General features: G+C 41.9%; 1 protein-coding gene across 1 annotated transcript in view; it reads right to left on the bottom strand.

Annotated features, from left to right (window-relative positions):
• grm8a (glutamate receptor, metabotropic 8a) overlaps positions 1-22449 on the bottom strand; it is a gene marked incomplete at both ends in the record, with an annotated part of 228704 nt that extends 206255 nt beyond the window's left edge. Inside the window, one exon of the mRNA XM_080518071.1 lies at positions 21907-22449. Coding sequence (XP_080374197.1) covers positions 21907-22449 — 543 coding nt within the window. The remainder of the gene's footprint in view (positions 1-21906) is intronic.
• Between the last annotated feature and the right edge of the window lie 316 nt (positions 22450-22765).

Below are 22765 nucleotides of genomic sequence, written 5' to 3'. Positions count from 1 at the left end.
ATGTGGTTCACAATTCGAAACCGTGCAGTTCAAAAATGGTTCCCCAAGAGCGGAAATGCGACTCACAGCCACATACATCACCAGAAATTACCCAGTAAATTCATAACGTAACAATTACGGCTGCATTCGCTCTCAATCCGCTCCATTACGTGCCTCGTATGCTTTTGTTTTTTTTAAAAGTGTGCGACGATTTCCCCGCTTATCCTTCCATGCAACACGTTCATTATTCAAACTATACTTAACTGCAGCACCCCCTTGTTTACAACAGCCATGTGGTTTAAAAACCAACTCTTCACTTAGGTGTAATGGGTTTAGCACAATAAATAGACACACACATTTGTGTCCACACACACTGCTTTAATACAGCCCCACTTACAAAGCTGTAAAAAGAAAAACAACAACAACAACAGAAAAAAATTCACCCTTCGTTAGACTAGACCTAAATAGGTTTGTCCATTATAGAGGAAAATGTCCTGGGATGCCTGCCTGAGCAAGCACACTTGTCAAAGTGGTGGTAATGGAGTACAAAGTTGATACACTCTATCCAAGTGCACACACACAGAAAGAAAAGAAAAACAAAAGGAACGTCTCAATATATTTCCATTTTAAAGACTCAGAGCTCGCCACGACAAGATTGTAAAGAAGTGAAGAAAACAAATGAATGGAACCCCTGAGAGAGTCCCGTCAATCAAACAGACGCGGGAAAAATTCATATCGACGCATCGAGAAGGAAGCAAAACACGAGTGAACCACCAGCAAACGCATCTCCTCCTTCTGAACATGAATTCCCGTTTAGCCAGCCAACTAAGCTCCCCCACCGGGACGGCCAAGAGTTCAGTGGATGTGTCTGTCTCTTTTGAAAACAAGCTTCCTTCTTCTTCTCTCCCCCTCCTTCACCCTCTTAGCACTTTTAAATGGAGGTCTTAAGCTGACACCGAGTGATACCTTGAAATCCCTGAACCGAAATGCATTGAAATTATTTGGGGTTATTCCTGTCGCTTCCGGTGCCAAGTTCTGTTTGTGTGTCGATTCGTTCCCCAACATTTCGGCACACTAACGGCATAAATAAATCTGTTCTGTTGACAACATGTTTGTGGCAACAGGACAGCCGTGTGGGGAAGAAAATGCGGCAGGCATCAGAATGTACACAAATAAACCAGGAACCGAGTGGCATTTGGTTGAATCTTTTTTTTAATTTATTTAAAAGAACTGTTTCTCTTCATGTAGTATTTTTTTTATCTTATCTTTTTTTTTCCTAATTCAGAACATTTTAAACTTGTATGAATTATTTAACATATTATTAAAACTCTCCACATTTCTCCAACATTAACGATAAAATGTAATACAAATGGATAGCATGCACTGATTTTGCATTATTTGTGGTTTTCGTTTGAAAACATTTTCTCTTTTTTTTTAATACTAAATGAGAAATGTAACCCATTAAAAGACTTCTTTCACATCTATTAATGGCATATAAAGGTGCGCGTCATCGTCTAATACATTAACACGTAAAAGTTAAGATCTTCATCTGTATTTCACTCTGTAGGACAAAAGAAAACAAAAAGTACATATCAACAGAAATGGGTATGAATATTCAGCAAAATAAAATAGCAGCACTTCTGGTTTCACATCACAGGTTGTGCCGTTGGACAATGAGGGGCAAAAGGTGTTCTGCTTCTCTTTACATCAATTCCCAAACGACGAGCCACAGTGTCGACGTGTCTGCGCAGCGCGTGTCCCCCGGCCCGAGCATCCGAGTGTGCACATATTCATCCAAGTGTGTGTGTGTGTGTGTGTGTGTGTGTGTGTGTGTGTGTGTGTGTGTGTGTGTGTGTGTGTGTGTGTGTGTGTGTGTGTGTGTGTGTGTGTGTGTGTGTGTGTGTGTGTGTGTGTGAAACTCGTTTTTTTCCCTGCATAAACGTTGGCAGGTGTCCAGCTCCACTTGGACGGAGCTCAGTGAAAGAAGGGAAAGACTTGTCTTGTCTTAGCGGTTAAATCCCCCTCTGAGACAGCGAGTGAAACACGCTCCACCAGTTTTATGTATTGTTGCAAAGCTGCTTTTTTTTCTTTCTTCTTTTTTATGGAGTTAAGCGGTGGTAAGTAGCCCCGAAGGCTTTGCGAATCTCCTTTCCAACAGGTATTATGATGCACGGGCTGAGGTTCACTGACAGACCGTCAAAAGAGGAGCGATGTCAACCGTTTGCAAAGGCTTAGGCAATTACAATTAAGCTGAATTATATTTACCGCGTTACAACTTGTTGGACAGCACACGCCGTGTGTTATATGAAAGATCTATTTCTCCATCCACAAAGTAGTATGCTAAGTCAATTATTAGAGCCGAATTATGCAAATGTGGATTCCAATTATGCAAATCTGTAATTGAATTAGTACCATCTCACTTAAGACTCATGGTGAACAAATCATTCCATCTGCTGTGGTGGTATTCTTAGAAAAACACACTCAGACTTGAAAAGTAAAGTTTTTCTGCATCTTTTACTCCGGAGACATGGCATCTTTCATGTCTCAACGTCATCTGTGTACTCTGCCAGTCTCTGCTCTGAGTAAGTCACCGGTTTATTGTTTTTGTGAGACGTAAATATCACACTGCAACAGAGGATGACACAGTCTGTGGTAAACAACTCTCGCTCGCTGTCTCGTCGACTCATGATGAGAGGTTTGCGCTATACATGGATTCCAAAAACTTTTCCCACAAAACTAATACATCAGCCTCCTCACCGACCATGCTTTGAAATTAAAAGGAAATGAATCCAATTTATGTAATAATACAAAATAATTATGAGAATTTATCGAATTACCAAACTGTGCATCTTAATAATCTTGCTTATAGAAGACTGGTACGCTTTATTTGCCTTAGAATGTGAAATCAAGCTATATTCCTTCCAAGTAAGCCAAATATTCTTTCAATTCCTGTTTTCTTTAGACTTGCTACTACAGCACAAACTCAATCTGGTGGTTATTTGCTTGAAAAAAACAAAAACAAAGTTATACAAAAAGGCTACCTTAAAAAGCATGCTTCCAAAATAGCTTACAGCGTCTGTTTTGTTATTTATGACTAAGAAGTTGATGATGTGGCAATCTGTATTTTAGACTTTAAGGCACTAAAGTAAAAGCTTTACAAAAAGCAAAAAGTGTGTGCAAAAAGACAAACTCTCCCAGAGAGAGATTTGCAGAGTCTCGGAGGGGGAGTTGTGGCTGTTGAAAATCTGCAACGCGGTGAAACGACTATTAGACGTATTGCGCAGCGTCACGCTGTGGAAGAGTTTTGAAACAATGTATTGGTCGCACGCTGCCCATTTGGGACTTTTGAACATCACATCCAGAGCCGGATGTAGTTTAATACAGCACAAAACCCTACAGGAGATCCTTATCTCACCGGAGACACGGCAATAGAAAAAAGGAGGAACGATAATGACGCAAGCCCTTCAAGATCACTGGGTCAACAATCCTGTGAAGCACTTTGCACATGACAATAGGTGCTGCCTGAAAGGCAAAACAGCACAGCTGCCATATTTAAAATTTCACAGATTCTATCAGTTCTGTCAAAAGGGTTTCACTTCACTTGCTTTTGATCATGTACACGCAATAAACATGTTCTGAGAAGCCATTTAAAAAAGGAGCATTTATTTCACAATTATATAGATAATTAAGCAATAAATAGCTCTAAAGACACCTGGGCGGGTGCAAAAGGTTGAGAAAGCTGATGTTTAGCAGGGAGTCCTCACTGAATGATGCTCTTTGAAGGTCAATGCTGACTAAAGGGGAGGCTGAAGCACGAGGGGGATGTGAAACGAACAAACACACCAGGAAACACTCCTATTTAACTCTGGGTGGGGTGGGGTGGTGGGGGTGGTGGGGGTGGTGGTGGTGGGCAGTACCTTCATGGTTTGAGGAGTGAGCTTGTGATCAAAATGTCACCAGAGAGCAGGCGACACCATGAAGCTTTGCCACAACACAGAGCCACATAATGTCAAAGAACAAAATGGTCAGAAAGAGATGCAAAGAGTGAGGAAAAGTCAGTATAATTATCTACAGACAAATATTGTTCATGAATTGTACACAATTCTTTACAAGCAAGTTGCCAATAATCCTGCTTACTTCCGGGAGATGAAACTAGTTTATTCAACGCATGGGTTACGTTGGGCAGATGAAGTCAATAAACTGAAAATAATCGATAATATTTCTGTGCAATCTATCCATTTATCTTTATTCAGGTTAGCGTCGCATTGGATGAAGCCTGACTCAGCCAGCACAAAATCAACCACACACAAATCTTGAAATAAAACTTAGGCCCATTTAACAGAACAATTCAAGTAATTTCATGTTTATGCAAAAAATGATCTTTGTTTACATAGAAATAACAGAAATACCCCCAAATTATTATACTAAAGTCCAACATATGTCCAATATAGTCACCGTTTGAGTTTGAAAAGGTTCCGCAGGTAGTGTTTGTGCCGTCTCATCTCAGATATGTTCGTATTTCACCTCCAGTGCATTTACTTCCCCTTGATATCATAACTCATATCGGTGAATGCACTAGAGGGCGAAGCGAGTCCTCATCCAATATGGCGGAATCCAATATATCTACGATCCGTCCTCGCTGTCTTGTGGGGGGGGCAAAGCTGTGACCGTTCAGCCGATCATGCCAGTTGTTCCGAGGCAAACCTCGTTCGCATGATCTGCTCAACGGACAACTGGTTGGAAGCGTGCCACATGGGAACAGATGCCTTCGGGCTTGATAGAAAAAGAAAAAGAAACCTGCTCAGCAAACTGCGACAGGCTAATTACCAACACAGGTCTAAGAAATGATGAAATTATCATATTTGGCCAAATTATAGTAGAAATAGAAATGTGATCATTCTTACACAAGACAAATCTAGGATATTATGGGTGGTTTTCATACTGCAGGAGGATGCAGCTTGTTTTGTTCAGTTTCTTTGATTTGAGCCATTAAAATACTTTGTTGTAGCTTTTCAAATGTTTCATTATCGCGTTTATATTGAGCATCTTATATTGAGCATCTTAGTTGATGCACTTAGTGCAAAATTGTCTTTGAAAGCTTGCGAGGTTGCTCTTTTATATCATTAAAGTAATTTAAAGAAAACTAGGATCTGTCATTTTGTTCTTAAGATTTATTGCCTGTGTATTTTTTTTTTTATACTACTGCTCCTTTGTTTCTGAGTTAATATTGTTTTATTGGTTTAAGCTGGAAAAATCAAAATGCTGTTATAAGATAACTTTGGTTTGGCCAGAAGGCGTCATCATGTTGCTTTACCTTCCCTTTAAAAGGTCACGTAAACAACACAGAAAGAACATGCAACCCAACATGTACACAGGCCCAAAATCTTTTACAGATTTCCAGTCCATCACAAAGAAAAAAAACAACAATCACACACACTCGCATTCACATTTATGGGCAATTTTGAGTCACCATTTGACCTGAAATGAAAACCATCACACATACTGACAACATGGAATCTCCACAGTGAAAACCCAGCCTGGGCTCATGCTCAAGATATTCCCTCTACAAGGTGGGATAACAGTCTTTTTGGAATTCCATGAAAACTGGTTTGATCATTTTTCAGATATTTCAGATCAAGTGGTTGTCAGACAGACCTGCGGACACACACACACACACACACATACTATTGGTTTTAATGCCCATTACATTTAAACAAAGTGCTCATCAGGTTCCTGCACACAATCCTGCCTCTCTGATCTTTTTATTCTTTATGTTTGCATTGTATCGTCTCAGACGTTCCCCATCTCTTTCGGAGAGTGTGATTTTCACTTTGTAAAATGCTTGTTGGAAACAGTCACTGAGGAGAGAGCGACATAAATAATGCCATACTCATATGGATTTCAGACAGTTTTCAAATATAAACCGTGTTGATTGGGTTAAAATATATATCAACTGTGAATGAAAATTTGGCTGCATAACGCAACCCCCCTCCCCGACGATCCGCAGTGTGCAATTTATAGTACAAATTGTAATTAATCACATCAGGTAATCTGAAGCAGCCCAATGTTTTGTTTCCACATGTTCCCCTCTATAATTTTTTACTTCAATTCACAGTGACTGTTTTGATGTGCTCCACATCAATAATTGATAGTGTGGACTGCTGCCTGCCTTTTGCTTCCCTGCTTTGAATATTAAAGTCTTTAGCTCATTTAATTCAAATTAGAAAGCCAAACCAAAACATCAGAAGCAGGTGTTTGTTATTGGCGCTAATGTTTCCCTGAACACTGCCAGGCTCATGCGATGTGGAATGGCAAGATGTGAGTGACTTCATCGGCAGGAAATAGATTTCTGTGCCTTGAAATGTTATATAATTGTCACGATGCGCCACACTTTACCAAATAAATGGTTAATTATCCACCAGCTCGACATTCAGCAATCAGACCCATAAAACTGACCTCGCTGCGAGTGGCTGAAAGGCATTTTGAAAAGCCAACGCAAAGCACGACTCAAACAGAGAGGAAGTCGTTTTTGTCTCCATGTGTTCCTCTCCCTGACAGACGAGAGGAAGCACATCAAAGCTTTTCTAAATGTCATCCTAATTATCGCTGGTGTTGAGCTGAAATATCAAAAATATACCAAAATACCAAGGCCTCCAGGTTTTTCTCATCATGCAACCCCTCAAATACGTTGTTTTGCTCTCAAGCCATATGAGAACTGGAGAGGAGTCAACAGCAGGTCAGGTTGTGGTTTGTGTCCTTGTTTACCCGTCCTTGTGGGGTCCGACTCCTGAAATCTGCACTGCAGTTGTCGGGACAAACCAAAACTGTGAGGACCAGACTGGACAACGCTTCGCGGGCTTTTATAAGTTAAGATGTCATTTCAGTGCTGATGTTCGGAATGACTAATGTCAGGGTGAGTGTGTTTGTATTTGTGTTTACTGTGAGTCACATCTGACTACTTGTTGCATCCCATGCATTAGTACCATGCTTAAAATCCTTTCCATCTTCTATCCATTGTGTCTATCTTATATGGATGCCACTGCAAACAAAACAAGCAGGTTTTTTTCTGCCTGTTTTTATAACCGGAATTTAACTGAATATCAAAAAAAATGTGATTTAAGTTTCAGCATTGTGTTACTTTTAAACTATGCCTATAGAAAAAACTGTTGCAATATTAGCCCGCTGGATCAGAACCTGAGGTGGGCTGCTTTTTCACATGTGTAATGTTTATCTGACACCCCTGTTCAAGGTTTTTACTCCAACTAATCCACTGTATATAAATTCACCATCAATCAACACAATATTTCACTTTTCAGACTGTGGAGCAGAATGTAGCTTGAGTTCTAGAAACGGTTTACACAAAGTTTTAAAGTTAAAGTAGAAATCTATCGTTGCATGTTGGGAGTCCGTTTACAAAATGGGGGTAAAACGCAACTTTTATGAAATGTTGTTACTGTGCATGTGCAAGAATGTCTGTGTACTCGCCATTGTTAATGTTGCATGTGTGTGGTTTTATTACCAAAACAACCAACAGCACCCACTAGTGGCCCTATAGGAAAACTTCAGCATTTCTGCCATTCCTGTGGAAATGGACACTGTGTTAAAACGTTGACATGTACACACGATGTCACTGAGATGCAATCGCAGATATGTACAAACACAGAGCATGTTCTACTTCGTAAAAAGACAGGATGAGGAGAGACAAGGAGATGACGCAGAAGAAAGGAGAAAGCGAAACAAAATGCCAGGAAACAAATAGCCAAGCTGGAGTCCGGCGCCACTATCTTATGTTGAAGACGTCAGCCACCCTCCGACGTCCATTATCAAGACGGTTGAGTGTCCACTTTCGGGAGGCGAAGGAGAGGAAAGAATCCACGATGCTGATCAATAGTTTTAAGTCTCGGCCACACCTCACTCTCACTTTCTCCATTTATGCTAAAGCATCTCAGCTCCCTCCCTCTCGCTTTCTCCTTCACTTTTTCCCTTTTTGTACTACTGTATTACTTTCAGGCAGAGCAGCATTTAAAAACACACACACACACACGGTCATTTGGGGAGTGGGAGAGAAAGGGAGAGGCAGCCAAATGAAAAGAGTTAAAAGAATGAGGGAGGGAAAAGAGAGGGAGAGATTGCGACATAGGGATTGAAAGAGGTGATGAAACAGAGAGGAAAGGGAACCCTAGAGAGAGAGAGAGAGAGAGATGAAGGACCAGGGGTTTTGGAGGTGAAGTTAGATCCAGAGGTAGAGAAGGATAAAATGAGAGCTTGATGGAGTGAGGTGGGAGGTCACACTCTCCTCTACTCTGTCAGAGCTGTGATTATTTTAAAATACATCTCCACACAGTTCTATCTCTCTTCTGCTAGGTTCACTCTCGGTCTCCTTTTTTTTTTCTCTCCTGGCATAGTTTTTTTTTTTGTCCTCAATGATCTCTCATCCCCCCGTCATCTTTTATCCTCATCTTTCTTTCTGTTTTATACTCTCCCTCTCGCCAGCCAGTGTCCTCCCTCGCTCTCTTTTCCCTCGCTCATTTTCTATGCATAATTCAAGCTGAGATTCCAGCTTGACGGGCGTGGCCATTAAAAATACATAGGGATGCTGTGCCGAGCCCGTTTAGTGCTGCCTTACCTCAGAGGAGGAGTGCCGGCGGCTAGGGAAGGCAGGGCGAGGGAGACTGAGGGAGGAGGAGCAGGAGTAGGGTGAAGGACTGGGAAAAGTGGCAAGACAAGGATAGGAGGACAAGAACAATAAGGTGGGCGGGGGAATAAATGGGGTGCAAAGCATGAGCAGCAAGGGGGAAGGGTTAAAGTAGGAAGGAAACATATGAAAGACACATTTTAGTTCGGAAAATGCATGAGTTTAAATTTCTAGCCCTCCAGCTCTGCCGGGTCAGCGCTACAGGCTGATGTTGTGGATCCCTGAAAGAGACATTGTGGTTTGTGACCCCCTTTTTAGTTTGTTTGGGGTTTTTTTAAGAACAATCCATTCAGACGAAAATCCCAGAAGGTCCTGTTCCGTTTCTGTTGCAAACCACAAAATGTGCTGGATGAGCTTCTCAGACGCGTGTAGACATCGACGAAACCTGACAGACGTCTGACTTCGTACACCAGCAGAGACATTAAGGTCACCAAACAAGAGCGAGCTACCCACAACCGAACCCGTCACAACTATTATGTAACATAATGCAACTTTTTCACAAGATGAATGAATTCATCCACCAATCACATCGTCTTACACAGATGAAAGGATGAAAATATGTTGATCATGGGATTCTGCTTCCTGAGTTTTGCTCTAGTTTCGCTCTCTTTCTTGTTTTCATCACAACTATTCATGGCAGCAGTCGGGCGTTTCAATTTCAAAGTTTTAGTCACTTCAAAAGTTTCCAAGAAAACAATCTCTATATATAGTTTACTGGATCAATAAGCACTATGCAATTATAAAAAAAAAAACTACATTTTTATTGTTTGGGCACCTACAAGGTAGAAGGAAGTCTAAATAGACCAGTACTCCATATATTGTATACATACATAGTATATATAATTGTGCATAATTGGATTTAGCTCCATTATGAGCCTCTTAAGGAAGTAAATGAGGAGAGTTTCATTTCGTGTTAATTGTTTATTTTACTTGGAGTATTGTGTAAAAAGAAAGGAAAAGATCAAGCAAGAAAGCAGACAGAAAAGTACTTAATAGACAAAAACCTGCAGTCAATACACTTCTTTACTGCCCGTCAATCACATTTTCAAATGTGTTCTCATATCCATATCATGTTAATACGTCCAACCTTCTGTAAAACTAATCTTGCTCAGAAACTGCATTTTGCCATAAATACGATTATATTTCCTTTTGACGAAAGGAAATATAGAGGATGAGAAATAAATAGAGAAAAGAGACAAAAGTGTGAATGTTTTATATCTGGCTTAAGTCATGTTCTATATGAATCTCCAAAAGAGGACATCTATTTTAAACACACTCGCATATGAGCGTACATCTTGCCAATTCCCTCTTAGAAGTATCCGGGGGTTTTTTTGCTGGGTTTTGTTTTGGGTAGCAGGCCAGGCCTTCTTCTAATCTTCTTTCCTATGTCCCCTCGCCTTTCTTTCATAAATCGTACCCTGCTGCTATGAACACCGTCAGGAAGCCTCCAGGAGATTTCGACGGGACGAGACCGCAGAAGCTGAAGAAGAAAGACCGACTCAGGCGTGCCAAGAGCAGGAAAGCAGGGATGCGGAAACGCCAAACACTTAACCTCTCTCTTTTTTTTCTTTTTACCCCTGTTCCTCCCACCTGTTCTCTATGATCTAATGTAACATCACTGCAAGATGGAAAAAACACCTCGCAACCCTCCTTTTTCCCCTCGAGTCTTCCAGTTGCGCTTTTACTGAACTCTTTCCCCTCTGACGATTACCATTTTACTGCCTTTAGTCTTCTTATCTATCACCTTTAATGCCCCTGCTTTTTTTTCTTCCTCCGTCTATCTCTTCTTTACCGCCCCATCCTCCTCTTTTGAAAGGGACAGACCAGAAGCAGAAGGAAGAATAAATAAAAGTGAAACGGACGCGAGGCCACAGCGACGGCTCCTACAAGAGACTGAGAGCAGATTAAGAGGTAAATCGGAATAATAAAGGAGAAGCGATGAGGGAAATGAAAGGGAAAACAGCGCGCCATTCTCACTACATAACCCCTTTTATATCTGCTGCTTTCATCACCCAAAAAGAAAGAAATATATCACAAACCTTCCCCACTGTTGTTCAATGCTCGGTGTCAAACATACACACGATATTACCCACTGATTTTTACCTCCACACCAGCAGCTTCAAATTAAAACACAGTCCTTAAAGAACACCCCCCCCCCCCCTTTAGTCTTGAATCCCCACAGCAACCCCAGTCTCATTTTCTCTGCCTATCTGTCCTACTTTTAGTCACATTTATTAAAAAAAAAACACAAAAAAAAACACTAGAACATTAGAATGTTTGCAAATTCTTTGAAGTATTTGGGCTACTCTTGTTTCAACTCCTCAAAATCTTCAACATTGGAAATGCTGCTTGAAAGATGAGGCAGACTTAATGAAGAACTTTTTTTTTTTTTTTGCCTGCCAAATATTAAAAATGGATTCAAAAGCTGCATTCTTGTTCTCTGCAAGGCGACGTCCTTCCTACGCGCTAATAACAGCATTGAGAAATAATCTGTAAATCACGTCATCCAATTGAAAGATTCCTTTTTATTTTGTCCCATATTGAGTATTTGATTTAAATTTCACTGCAGTTTCTTTGCAACAAACGGATTAAGCAGTGACGACACTTTGTTTTGGCAGGTTGAAATACAGTTGTTTATATTAAAGCTCATTCTGAATCAATCATTTCTTTCTTTCTTGTTTTTGTTGAGTGGTGGGAATGCTATGGAATAGTTGGAACCAGCAGATGGTAGTAGTGCAACTTCATGGATGCTAACTGCTGTTAAACCCAAATGAAGAAGAAGAAAAAGGGGAAACAGTCATCAGGGACGAAAAAGCTTCTGATAAGAGAGAGAGGGAAACGATCATCAGGGACGAGATGAGAGCGGTGGGAAACAATGTCAATAGATGGAACCAGCAGATGGCGATAGTGCAACTTTATGGATGTAAACTACCATTAAATCCAAAAGAAGGGCTTCCTATCTCCTTTCCTATCTACTTCTCCTTTACCCCAGAAGTGTTTAAGTCGTGGCCATGATGAGGAACGTTCAAATTCTCTACAAGCGGAGGAAAGGAGGTCCAACGCTTCCTTTATAACCTCCTTCAGCCGAGCAAACATGGGTGAGGAAACATATCATGCTGCCCCACAATTCCTTGCGGCGACAACATTTAAAGGGACCTGCTGATCCGAGCATTCAGGGAAACTCAAGATGACTCAAAGCAGATCATGTTAGGTGACCAATGCAATAATATGCCTTAAACAAGTTATTCATTGTTTGCCCATCGTACCACTTTTCTTGTCTTGGCTTCTTTGCTCGCCATATTGCCACCCCCCATATGGACGAATGAAAAGAATGAGCTCACTTGGGATGCAACTAAGAATTATTTTGCCAATGGATTAATCTGTGCATTATTTATATTCACTTAGTCATTTGGTTGTTTCTTTCAAACACTTTTGTTTTGCCTTCATTTACCCAGGTAAGTAATTAAGAGTAATTTCATGAAGAGAAAAACAACATTTTATTTATAATATACAATAACTAGACAGATATAAAATGCTGTCTCAACATTGTATATGTTAAGGTTATTTTTCCAAGGTTTTTTTTCTAGATTTTGTGTGAAGATTCTCTTGGTGAGGTTTTCAACTCTGATGACGCTACGCAACACAAAGCCAACTATTGGCCGTTCACCGCTGTGGTAACTACTGGAACAGATTGGCTGAAAAATTTACGGAAATGAAGCGGAAACTAATAAATGACTAAATTAGTTGATAACTATTTTATTAATTGATTCAAATTGATTTGTTGCTTCAGCCCAAGATCTAACGGTCACATTTGTTACTTCTGGCTGTCGCTGCACAATATATTCGTGTGAACTGTCATGAACACCGTCTCCACCCATGTTGCTCCACAGCACCGTGCTGAACTTATCATCCTGGTGTTCATTCTACCACTTGTGGTAGTAACTATGAGTATGCAGAGTAATAAGGAGCGATTACATCAGCAGCCCGACCACTCGGATCATGTGAGACAAGAAGCTCTTTTTGTTTCGTTTTTTTTTTTTAAAAGAGAGGAAAGCAACTCCCTAGCAGTTTGATTTCTTTCTATAACAAAAGGCTTAAACAACTATTTGCGAATAACAGAACAAGCGAGTCGATACATTTGCACTGGAGGCACAAATTCAGCAGAGTGTGTTCTCCTCTTTCAAACACCTTCTGTGGTCTTTTCTTTTTTTCTTTTTTTTCCAGGCTGCTACCAAATTTCACACCTGTAGAACTGCGTGTGTTTATGTGTGTGCCGGTGTGTGTTTTCAGGCGATCCCGACTGAACTGAAAGGTGACCCAAATAGCTTTGTCAGCTCTCACCAAGCCGATATGACACACTCTTTACTCGAGTTTGTGGTTCGGGGGGGGGGTTTCAGCGGCGACGAGTTGTTCAGAAACAACGTCAGACTGATCATCTGAGAGTGAATGTAAAGGAACATGACAGTTTTTTTTGCAAAATACATAGATTACATTGGCAGATGTAGAAATGCCATAGTACAGAGAATAAAGATTTAAAAAGTTCACAAACCTCAGGTTTGACAGACAATCATTTCTGTGGATTGAGGTCTCTCTCTCTCCCTCTCCCTCTCTCTCTCTCATGTTCATCCATTTACATCTTTTTCATCTTTTTACATCTATTATGCAGGAAAAGCAGTGATTGAAACACAAAAGGATTGTTGAATCTCTATTGTTGTTATTTAACAGTCAATCAATTCTTATGAACATGTAAATGAAAATGCAAAGCCATATTTGTGATACGCAACTGAAATAAAGACATTGGATAACTGGAACTTCTGCTTGAGAACAGCATAAGTGCTTCATTATTTCCACTCTGAAGAAAAGCAGCAAATAACCACAGTCGAGCTTCTGGGAACAGGAGACGTTTGGTTAATTAAACAGCCGAGATGATTCAGTAATTTCTTAAAACAGTTGCTGAATGACTTTCTGTTGACTGAGCAATCAACTGGGCATTTTAGTAGTTCTTCTTTTTTTTTTTTTTTCAGCTCCTGTCTTGGCATTTGTATCTCATTTAGGTCACTTGCTGTAATCGTTTTAAAGCAAACCTTTTGTCATTTTGCAGCTCGACTTAACCTGCATCACATCCTCTTCTTCTACTGGTCACTTCGGCATTATTTTTTAGTTTTTCTGCACTTTGTCAGATTTATCATGTTCCACACAGCCAGAAAATGTGAGTAATAACCCTCTTCTTGCAAATAAAATAACATAAAAAAATATTTTCAAAATAAAATTAAGACAGGAAAAAAGTTTGAAAAACAATATTCAATTAGTTCGTCACGCAATAGACCACAAAGCAATGGTAAATGCACACTTGTCTTGGAAGGCACATTCGTTCACACATACAGTAGTGAGTGAATGAAAATAAAAGTTAAAGAAAATAAAAGTTTAAAACACTAGTCGTGATCATTGGTGGGAAAAAATACAAGCCGAGGACAAAACTTCTACTCAGAAGTGTAATTGTGATTTATTAAAACAATCATATTACTTTAGTTTCATTGTATTATCTGCAACACACTCTATTTATTGTATTTTGTTAAATCAACAAATAATTGAATTTCACTAAATTGGTTTGTGTTTATAATAAATCTCCATTTGATAGTTTTGTCACTTTGCGGTTATTTTGTATCTCATAGTTACTTTATTGTGCTTTTTTCTTTCGGTATTTGCTGTTTCAATTTCTTTTGTTTACATCTTTCTCTTTTGCTTATCTACTCATTTTGTCTTTGACCCACTTGTTTTGGCATTTTTGCTTATGCTGTTTGTTTATCCGATATGATTCTTTTGGTACACTAGTATGATTCTTTTCCATTTTATATTTGATGACAACATGAAACCCGAGTATTACTCGCATTCCAGTGGCCAGTCGCAAACACCGGGGGTGGACTGTACTTGATACAATAGTGAACATATTGTTGTTGAATACAAAGAAGAAGAAGAAAAAAAACCTTTGATTGCGAGCGCTACCTTCTGCTGCAAGTGTCTCATTTTCTCCTCGTGCCGAGTTCATTTATTTCAAATGAGAGAATCCATTACCGCGGCATCATTCCACCACACACAATGCTGCTGTCTCACCAAGCAAGTGGTGAAATCATGCATGCTGAAAACATTTCATCAGGGACCCAAAGCAACAACAGAAAGCCACGTTGAAATGACAAGTTCAGTTTCATGCAAAGTGTTTGAAACACGGGACCCATCTGACACACGGCGTGCACAATGATTAATGAAGGAAAATTGTGAAATCAACAATAACAGACGGAAACGTGTTTGAAAATATAAATATGAGGAACGGAATACATTACGTTCTGCCTAATTATCTACAGTTTTGCTCTTGTAATTTCCTCACGGGGGTGTGAGCCTAATATCCGTGTCCATGATTGAGCGATTGTGCAACGGAACTTTTATTTTGCACATTTAGCACCTTTGCACATGGTTTTTTTTTTTCTTTCCGACAAGGGCTGACTCAGTGGTCATCATCGACAACTCATGAAAACTGATGAGAGCGCACGACTTCCTTCCGCCACCCCCAAAACCATGCGGAGCAATACGTTTGCCTGAGGATGCGAGATAAGAAATTGAGTTAAACCTCAGGCGCGGCACTGAAATTACCGAGCGCGCTTTAATAGTTGGGATGGATCAAAGTAGCGGAAATAATACCCAACAGCCAATTCTCGGGTAAATTTTGACTTTCCGGAAAAGCACAGGAGAAACTAATAACATCCATAATAGTTCCACTCCTTTTATCCGAGTCATTGAGCTCACCAGGTAATAAGGTTATTAGTTACAGGCGCATTTGAAAAGCCAAAAATGTCCACTGTCAGACGGATAGCGAGGTAACACAACAAATGTGAAGCCACGATCATTAATGTGCTAAGTTACATCTGACGACGAGTCAGAATGGGCCGCATTGTCCGGCGGTATTGTGCCAAAACCGGTGGCAGTGTGTAATAGCTTCACTTATCCCTTATCTAAGCCTCTATTCAGCCACAAACCTGATGAAAGGAGCCGGGGAGATAGAATCTCATTCCACTTTAAAGCTCTCTGTACGCCGAGCCTCTCTATGCACACACACACATGCAGATAATGCTCCGAGACAGAACGCCATCCGCATCACTCTTCCCGGCTCTCTCAAATACACGCACACATACACACAGGTTCAATGAATGCCTACAAGACAACTCTTTCTCCCAAGAATACATCCACGCTCAAGCGGACACAAACAAATCTGCCCATTAACACACAGACAGTGAGCAGTTTTAATAAGGACATCTCAAATAACGACCTCTTGTTTGTCATTACGGATCTTGATTAAACTTGGAATTACTTTCTTATCTGTTGACATGTTGCCACTGAGTGGCCGAACTGGCTAAAGGGGATCTGCTTCATGCTTTGCTGACGCAGGGTTTTTACATATTTCCCACTCTGTTCAAGGCTTATTTCTTCAAGGTGTGGTTCTGTTTTAAAAATCAATGATGCAGTCGTAAGCACTTTCACCTCACAGGGAGAAGATTATAGCTGAGGGCCGGTCCGAGTGTTGACTGCATGTTCTCCTGTGTCGATACTTCAGATTCCTCCCACAGTCCAAACACACACGTTTGAGATGAGTTGATGTATTAAATTGTAATAACGGTGTGACTGCTTCGGCGGTTTGTCACTGTGTTGGCCTGGACTGACCCTGGGTGTGATTTGTCTTTTGGTCAACAAAGACCACTGACAGGTGAGGTGAATAACATGTTTTGTTTTGTTGTTTTGTCATTACATAACAAAGCAAAGAGTACTTTCCTGGATCTGATGTATTGGAATGCAAGAGAAATGGAAACTTTCTCAAGGGATGGGTGTAATAGCTTGATAACCGTCTCCAAAATGGCAGACCTTTAGAGGCACTCGAGATGCAATGTTATTCAAGGCAAGACCATCATCGAACTGCCTACAGGGTTACTATGGGATGCCTACAGGCTTACCGACACACGGGGGGGGAACTAAAACTGGCCCTCATAGCTCGATCAGAAGCCAAGGATCAACACTTGCTGCAGGGTGCAGGCCGGCCAAAGTGCTCATCCTTACCACTTCCCTTGAAAGTGCTTCACAATGGGCCAATGAGCATCGGACCTGAATAACAAAGCTATGGAAGAAAGAGGTCTTACCTAATAAATCACGTTTTCTTTTGTATCGCGTGGACGCTTCTCGTTTACAATGTAAACCTTACTGATGTTTGTGGTTTTTCTGTGGTGCTGTTCCGTGTATTTGTAGTTTTACGATCAATCTCTGTCTGATCGTGTCACACCTCAGTTTTATTGTTCAGACTTGTTACCGCTGTGTGCATGCGGTTTCCTGCGATCCTCGCCTGCATCTTGCTTTATTTCCCTTCATTTTTTGCGAATACTTTTGACAGATCAAAGAATAATGTCAACACCGATCCGCAAAGGCGTCTTCATATTTGAAGTTCCTTGCTGCCTATTTTCAAAGCCCGGTTCAAAAAGCTTTGCATCATTCAGCCGCAAACAAATCTAATTTAGTCCGTGTTCATGCTATACATATGGCTCCCTTTAATGAATCATCTCCAGGCAACACTCAACAAATGAAAGCAATAAATAATTTCAGAAGGACAATTAAATCTCCCTTCATTAACCATTTGCTCATTAAGCCGGCCTTCGTTAGTGGAGGTTGGCTGATCGTGTCCTGCATGCCCGACTGCAGCTGCCATGATACTTTCACGCTGCCGTCGATCCGGAGCGAAGCAATGCGCACAAGTCGTCACAAAAACAGAGACCCTCTCATGTCCTAATGAGTTTTAATGCTTGAAAGTTCTCCGCGGCTTCATTATCATCGCCCTCTTAATGCATAATGCCTCCATGACGGAAATCAACACCACATCATTACACTTCAGAGGATGCCACGCTCTCCATGCCGCCGACGGTTTTCCTTCGCATCTTTGCCCAATTCTTACTTCTTCCAGCCTGTTACTCATTAAATCCTTCCTTTTTTTTTGATCTGCACTCCCTCTGCAAAGTCTCCTTCAAACTCCTTCTGTTCTTGGCTGTCCTTCCTTTCATTATTCCATCAACCAGTGCACGAGGATTAGAAAGTGACCGTACGCCAAACTGCACCTGACCTTGAGAATAATAGCAAATCCATTATGAATTGGCATACGATTAAAACTACAGCATTTCCAGTTAATTGCATTTTGATGCACCTGTTGTCATCCCAATTGATTTGTAGTTCAACCAGTGTTGACGTGCCTGAAAATTTATTTATTTTATTTTTTTAAATCACTCCGGTGTGGCGAATGCGTCGGCACGCTTTACGCAAACGTTTGTATAACAGCGCTATAAAATCAGATTCAGAAAATCTCCATGTGAAGAGATGTTTCGCATTTGCCTGTGCTGCATCAAACCTGTGTCACTAGTTAATGCCTCTTGGGACGTTCATGTCACATCATGCCCGGCGCAAAAATCAACCCCAAACAATGAACCGCCAAATAGTCTGGAAAGCAATCATGACTGTGGTTATACACGAGCAAATGAATACATCAGTGATATCCTACAGTGCAGCCGTTAATCCCCCAAACAGACAGGAAGGAGGGGAGCAGCTGAGTTATGAAAGCAATTGAAATTGTTCTGTCTGCAATATTTCTTCCCTGTACATATACGTGTATATATAGGCGCATATGTAAAGCAAATAATCGCAAGATGCAAATCCTTGAGTAGAGGCATACGCACACAAACAAACAAACGCACGCCGTTTACCCAGCAGCGCAGCTGGATGTACGTGAGGCTGAATGGCAGAGCGTGGGAAAGACTTCTGCCCCTGACCTTGGAAAACACAACTTTTTAAAACCCCCACTGGAGACACAGACAATGACTTGTGTCCTTAAAAGAAACAAGTGTGTGTGTTTGCATGCACTTCAAAGCTGCAAACGAAATCAAGTGGAACTGATGCAAATTGAAGGAAAAAAAAAAAGAAAATCGGAAATCCAAGAATATGTGTGCGAGTGTGGAAATGTGCCATTACAGTGGCGGGGGACCCAAATCTGGCAACACACTCGAGGAGTTGTCTTCCATTCCCGGAGGGGAAACTCCTTCCATTTGCTCTCGCTGGGCGACAGTCATCATTTATCAATTTATGAAGTGAATTTCATTTTCGGCCACTGACACACAGCATGTCAGTCTTTTAACGCAAGATAGCAGCGACTTCCTGGTAAAGTGGTCCATTAGCGCTGGCACAGATTACAAAGTATGCATCTTATACAGATTTGAGGGTCGCAGTTCAAACGGTACAGGGAATACTATCTTGGCTGCAGACAAGGTTAGCCTGAAGGAGGTCTGAGTTTTGACCAAAAGTCTCAGGGGGGAGTTCACCGATCCATAATGCTGCTGTAATTACCGTCCATGCACAAACACAATCAATACTCCAGGATGAAGCAGTTAGCTATTGCAGCGGGGGGGGGGGGGATACAAATTATGCAAGTAAACAAGACTAAAAACACTTTCTGAGGTTATGCATGAGAGGAGCAGAACAAGGAAAAAGGGGAAGCGAGCACATCTTGTTGATGGAGAGCATGTACCAGGTTATACAGCTTGTGGAGCCCCAGTGCAGCACATATCTGCTCTTCATCATTCAAATCAATAACGCCTCACCCAGCAGATAAAGCAGGACGCAAACACAACTAAAGTGTGACGAGGAACTCGGTCATTGTTACCTCGGCTGTTCTACGGATGGATGGAAATAAAAAGTCGCTCAATCTGAAAAGAGATGCTCAGATTTGGTGGAAAAACAAAGATGAAATGCAGCTTGAGGTCAAATTGTTTGAAACAGATCAGCTGGAAAAAAAAGAAAATCCCTCACAGCTTCCAGATGAACACCCAAGGTTTAATTTAGACTCTGTTGATGCCAAATACACAATTTTCTTGTCACAACAGATTGAAGGTTCATCCAATTTAATGGGGAAAAAAAGAGGTATGGCGAACCACCTGAGTGTTCTTGGTCGTGTAATTTGGAGCGCTGCAGGAACTCAAACAGGTTTAAAGTCAGAGTTTCCAACATGTGGGAGGATGAGATTTAGATTTAAATGCACTTTCCTCACATGTCAACCACTCACAGTAATGCTGTGACATTTTTAACAATGCCACTGCTGGTTGAAGGAATCTGGTGTGTCGCCGTGTTTTGGATGCAGATTAAGTAATTACATGTTGAAGTTTGTCGAGTTTCAACAAAATTAGGATGCGTTTCCTTCAAAACATTTCCTCTCAACGTTGCATTTGTTCTGCTTGAAGGGATCCCCATTAGTGTGATGAGCTCCTCTGGAGTCTCCTCTGTATTTTGCCGCTGTGATGGCAGGGTTTCCCCCACGAGGATTAACAAAAAGTTTCCTCTTGTTATATCTTATGTCATCCACTCTCTCCACTCCGTGTCGTCCCAGATTGCAGAAACGGTTTAAGGATAATCTTCAAAAGAAGGCGAGAGTAACAAAAAGAAACACCAACAACTTTTGTTCAACACATTTCTCTTCGCTGTGATTGTCAGCTCACTGCTCCCTCTGCGGCTAAGCACTGCAGGAGCGAGAGAGAGAGAGAGAGAGAGAGAGAGAGAGAGAGAGAAACCCTTCTTTTTTTTTAAGGATTTGGATGTGGAATTTTTCACACAATCTGCTGTTTGAATCTTCTTTGCCTGCTGCTTGAATAAAAGACCCACAAACACACACACACACTCACTCGTGGCTGTATTTGATTTGCGAGCCCCTCATGTTGAGTGGGTGACTGGCAACGTCAGATTAGCCCATTTAATGGAAAACAAAACAGACATACGTTTATTGAAGCAAGCCCTTGTGTGTATGTGCATGTGTGTGTGTCCTCTATACTATTTTCAGACCGTAACACATGGTGCATTATTCATGTTAAACCAGGCAGAGAAATATACAGTCTTTTTGTCATACAGCACCACAGCCACACACACACACACACTGCTTCAGACTCCCACACACTCTTCAGCGTTATACACACACACACTCACACACACACACACACACAATACGGACATACAGAGCACACATGTGTACTAACGTACGCACGATCTCGCACTAAATCGTATTAGGCAAATGAGAATGAGGCAGAAAGGCGGCGTGTTCGAGTGCTGCTGCTGTGACAGATCCTGGCATAAATCATGTTTAGTTGTTGTTGTTGTTTAATATGCAAATCTTCCATTCAAAGCGGGAGCCGGTTGTTAACAAGTGCGTTCAAAAATACACACACTCACCACTCACCAGCCCGTATGCTCTCGCATGCACGCACAAGCCGCATATGGATTTGCAGGAGATGACTGCCAAAAAAAAAAAAAAAAGAAAAGAAAAAAAAAAAGTGTTTGGTCACTCTCACACACACACACACACACACACACACACACACACACACACCGTCAAAGAGTGTGGGATGGATGTGGAAGTGAAATGCCATGGGCGTCATTACTGGACTCATATTTCATAATCGCACAGCAATCCATCAGCCCTGTGCGGCTAATGATGACAACATCAGCGCATGCACACATAAGCACCGTCGGTAGAAACACACAACTAAAGAGAGGCAACTCTCCCACATCACATACGAGGGCTTCTGCAAGGACACACAGAGAGAGACGGCGCACTGCCGCATTGCATACACATGAGCACTCATGAGGATGCTCAATTAGGCCCACACATGTAGTGCACAACACGCCAACACAAAGCAGCATCCTGGCAGCGCACACACTCACACACACACACACACATATACACATACATACAGTGCAGTGGATGGAGTGGCTGTTGACAGATTTCAGCGGTAATTGATACCCGTGTTTGGCAGCCATTTTTATTTGGCTCAACCACAAGCCAGGAGTGATCCAAACCACGCGGTGCGGTGACGCACGCACAAAGCCTTTTCTTACAAGCATCACTTGACACATCTCGACACGTATATCTCTCACACACACACACACACACACACACGCAAACATCTAAAAATGAGATAAAGTTGTGCTTTAGATTTCAAAAGGCAAACGCACAGGGCTAAAATGCTCTCACGCCGATTCCCTTCGGTGGAGTGAGAAGTGTCGTACAGTAGCCGCTGCTGTCAAACACTCCACAAGGACAGACTATATTTTATATAGTTGAATTTTAAGGAGACGGAAAATGCAGCAGAAGGAAAGAGATCCCCAAGTCCTACCTTAAACAAGCGCAGGATGTTGGCCACCATGATGGACACCGAGCTGGCAGCCGCTCCGATCACCCCGACGATTTTATCCGGCTTGGTGAAGATGGGGGGGTCACCGTTAGCGCAGCGGACGTCCGAGCCGTCGCGCTCTATCAAGGCCTGGACGAACGTCAGGGACTGCTCCAGAGCGTACGTATCCCTGGAGCAGGTATCCAAGATCCGGGCCCCCAGCGTGATGTTGGGCAGCAGCTCAGGATCCTTATTGATCAGGTCGATGGCGAACATCATGGCCTCCAAGCGGTGGATTCCCTTTTCCTTTTTCAGCTCCCCGCACGGCGTGCCGCGGTCCCCCCGCGAGTGCACCGGAAATAATCCCCCGAGTATGATGTCCCCGTCCAGTCGGATGGAGTGAGCGTACTCCGGGGCCGCCTGGGGGTCCACGGGGATCCGTTGGGGGGAGGTGACAGGAAGTAGCCAGGTGTAGGAAGTAGCCACGAGCAGGAAGATGGCGGAGGGGGACTGGGGATAGGAAGCTGGGTTCCACTGCTGTTCCATGATGAAGGAAGGCGTTACCACACAAGAACCGGGGTGATCTCAACGGCGGGCCGGGAGGGATCCCAAAGCGGGGACAAACATAAATCTTGGGCCTTCCTACTGGTCAACAAGGGAGGGGTAGACGACCCCGGGGGTGGCGCTTGCAGAGCCCCATGTATGAATCATATTCCAGAAAAAGATTGTGTGGTTTAAAAAACAAAAAAAACAACAACAACAAAAAACCAGGAAGAAGAAGAGCGGAAAAGAAGCAGTCGTGTGGCGGCGATCTCTTTAGCAAGTGCAGCGTGTAATCCACATGTCACATCTTCAGCGGAGC

Source organism: Blennius ocellaris (assembly GCF_963422515.1).
Source record: "Blennius ocellaris genome assembly, chromosome: 22".
NCBI classification, from domain to species: Eukaryota; Metazoa; Chordata; class Actinopteri; order Blenniiformes; family Blenniidae; genus Blennius; species Blennius ocellaris.
This window is presented reverse-complemented; position numbering and strand designations above follow the sequence as displayed.